Source organism: Fringilla coelebs, assembly GCF_963513975.1.
Source record: "Fringilla coelebs genome assembly, contig: SCAFFOLD_49, whole genome shotgun sequence".
NCBI lineage: Eukaryota > Metazoa > Chordata > Aves > Passeriformes > Fringillidae > Fringilla > Fringilla coelebs.
The window spans coordinates 1,198,681-1,201,910 of NW_028167265.1; the positions used below are offsets into that span (position 1 = coordinate 1,198,681).

General features: G+C 56.2%; 1 protein-coding gene across 1 annotated transcript; it reads left to right on the top strand.

Moving 5' to 3' along the window:
• Positions 1-676: 676 nt before the first annotated feature.
• On the top strand, positions 677-2,811 carry LOC311166079 (uncharacterized protein). The gene is made up of 3 exons (XM_084227557.1): positions 677-746; positions 1,487-1,552; positions 1,708-2,811. The coding sequence occupies exons 2-3, from the start codon at positions 1,525-1,527 to the stop codon at positions 2,628-2,630; spliced, it is 951 nt and encodes a 316-aa protein (XP_084083683.1). The 5' UTR covers positions 677-746; positions 1,487-1,524; the 3' UTR covers positions 2,631-2,811.
• Positions 2,812-3,230: the final 419 nt, after the last annotated feature.

Below are 3,230 nucleotides of genomic sequence, written 5' to 3' on the forward strand. Positions count from 1 at the left end.
GGTGTCGCTGCTGCTGGGAGAGGAGGAAGAGGGAGGGATGAAGGAGAAGAAGGAGGTGGGCTTGGGGAGGAGGAGGAAGGTCAGGAGGACTGGAAGAAGAGTGATGAAGGTGGAGAGAGAGCAGAGTGATGGAAGGAGGAGAAGGAGGTGGGGTTGGGGGGAGGAGGAGGAGAAAGGATAGAAGGGGAGGGATAGAAGAGGAGAAGGAGGTGGAGATAAGACAGAAGAGGAGGAGGGGGGATGGAAGAGGAGAAGCAGGAGGAAGAGGAAGCGGTGGGACAAAGGCGGATCAAGGCTGAGCAGAGGGAACCACGCAGCCGAGCCCTCCCTGAATTCGCAGCCCCCACCTGTGGGATCATCGCTCCTGCATCGCATGGGTCAGCGGGGAGGGGGAGCTCGGCCCAGATATCCTGGGGGCTCCCTGGGTTAGGTTTTTGGGGCGATGTTTGGGGAATGAAGAACTCCAAGGCTGAGTGGAAAAGGCCCCTTGGGGGTGATTTGCAGGGAGCAAGCATACCTCTACAAGTTTCTGAAAGTTGTAAAGCTGGTATGTTTATTACAATGCTGGACGCATGTGGGAATCGTTCTCTTAAAGACACATGCGTACCTCTGGGAACTCCAGATCTCCTTTTATCTTTTTCTCAAATACATGTGCGTCTAATTTCACAATAGGTTCGTACATATTAATTCTACGGATTACACATCGCACTGGCCTCTAATTCTTCTTTATCAGAAAGAACTCTTGGGTGAGGTTGCTTTGCTCTGTTTGCTTCTTTCCTCCCCCCTTATCTCTAGTCTTCTGCCTGAAGCAGTCCTTCTAAGCACAGGCTTTTGGTGAGAACAGGTAGTCAGACTAAACACCAAACTACAGACTAAACTCAAAGATGTACATTTCACTGAAATCAAAATGGATTTCTATTCTGCAAAATTTCTACTCTGCTTCAGGGGGACACTGGGGGTGCCGGTGGCGGCTGCCGGCAGAGGCAGCCTGGAGGAGCAGAGCCCTGTGTCCCCCAGGAGCCCAAAGTGGGGAGCCCAGAGACAGGGGAGCACTGCCATTGGCGGGACCCTCAAGAGCCTAGAGAGGGGTGGGGGGACTCCTTGGAGCCCCTGCAGCCCAGGGCAGAGAAAGAGGGGAGAAGGGACCCAGGAGCCCAAAAAGTCCCAGCATCCCGAAATGGGGAGAGCAAAGAGGGGGGAACTTTTGGGATTGCTGGGACTGCCAGCAGCCTGGGCAGGGCGGGCACCGAGGAGAAGGGAGACCCCCAATCCAAGGGTGACCCCCAGCAGCTGGGACAGGGGAGAACCCCCAAACACCAGAGGGGAGGGACCAGGGATGGGGAACTCCTGGGAGGCTTTTTCAGGGCTGAATCTTGGTGTTTGGGAGGTTTTTCTGGAGCCCAGATGGTCAGTGACTTGTAGAGATGGACTTGGGCAGAGGGACCTTCAAACTCAATGTGCGCATTCCTTGTTTGCCCCAAACCAGGTTTACCCATTCCCAACCCTTGGGAGGCTACGAGGAAGATGAAGATGCCCCAGGACACTGAGGCAGGTAAGGAGGAAGTCAGTGCCCCTTTCCCCCTCTCTCTTGCTCCATCTCCCAGCCCAGCACGGCCCCTGGCTGCAGGACAGCCCTGGGAGGATCTTCTTCCCCTTGATTACGGCACGGAGGCAAATCCCATCCTGTCCGTGTCCTTCCTCCTCCAGAGCAGGAGCTGAACATGGAGAGCAGGGAGGACAAATCCCCGCAGCAGAACCTGGTGGAAGAGGCCGTTTTGAGCGGCTCCATGGCGCAGGAACCCAACAGGGAGGAAAAGCCCCGGAGATCCCGCACAAGGAGGGGCTGCAAACACAGATCACGGGGATCTGAGGGGGAAAGAGCCAGCCTGGGCCGGGAAGGCGGTCGGAGATCAAGCCAGAGCTCGGAGCTGGTGCTCCATGAGCAGCTCCGTGATAGGGAGAAGCCCCACACGTGCGTGGAGTGTGGGAAGAGCTTCAGGTGGAGCTCTGAGCTGATCGTGCACCAGAGGACCCACACTGGGGAACGGCCCTACGAGTGTGATCAGTGCAGGAAGAGGTTTCCGAGCAGCTCCAGTCTCCTCAAGCACCAGCGCACGCACACAGAGGAGAGGCCCTTCCGCTGCCCCGACTGCGGGCAGGGCTTCAGGCAGAACTCCTGTCTTGTCGTGCACCGGCGCATTCACACTGGAGAACGGCCCCACGAGTGTGGGGAGTGTGGGAAGAGCTTCAGCCTCAGCTCCACCCTGATCGAGCACCAAAGGACCCACACTGGGGAACGGCCCCACAAGTGTGGAGAATGTGGAAAGAGCTTCAGGCAGCGTTCCGCCCTGACCCAGCACCAAAAGATCCACACTGGGGAGAGGCCCTACGAGTGTGATAAATGCGGGAAGAGGTTTAAGACCAGCTCAGATCTCCTCCAGCACTATCAGGTTTACACAGAGGAGAGGCCCTTCCAATGCCCCGACTGTGGGAAGGGATTCAAGCACAAGTCCAACCTCGTCAAGCACCGGCGCATCCACACCGGGGAGAGGCCCTACAAGTGTGACGAGTGTGGGAAGAGCTTCTCCTGCAGCTCTACCTTGACCCAACACCAACGGAGGCACCTGTGAGGGAAGCCCTGCGAGAGCCCCGAGTGCGGGAAGAGCTTCGTGCGCTGCTCCAGCTCCATCCCTCACTGGAGGAGCCACTTTGGGCACAGCCCTGGTGCCCCACATTCCCTGTGATCCATGTTGGGAGCACACCTGGCTGCTTCTCATTTTGGTTTGTCCTTAATTTTCTTGTGCCTCATCTTCATCCCTTAAAAACTGCCAAAACAGGGTTAAATGAAGGAAGTTGATCAAAAATGTCTAACGTCCCACCATTTCACAGGTGTTTGAGGTGGAATTTAGGATTTGGGAACATATTCTGTGTGGAGTGCCCCTGTTGCTAAGAGGCAGGAATTTGATCTCACCCTTCTTGCGTTGCTAAGAACTCCTCCCTTGACCCAAACCCCAACTCTACCCCTGGGATACCCTATAAAAACCCCACGGCCCTGCCTTTGCCCTGTCTTTCAGGGGTCAGAAATGGACTCTGGAGCTTTCTGACACCCAGCACCATCTCGTTTGTCCCCGACACTGGCAGCTGCCACCTCCCTGGACACCATGAACTCAGCTGCAGCAATTCTGGAGGATTTTTGGGTTCTGGGAGGATTTTGGGCCATCTGCTCCATT

Bases quoted from the DNA above. Each gene is read 5' to 3' on its own strand.
- LOC311166079 (XM_084227557.1), top strand. From the start codon at position 1,525: ATGAAGATGCCCCAGGACACTGAGGCAG. The intron at 1,553-1,707 runs GTAAGGAGGAAG...TTCCTCCTCCAG, and splicing joins GCCCCAGGACACTGAGGCAG to AGCAGGAGCTGAACATGGAG.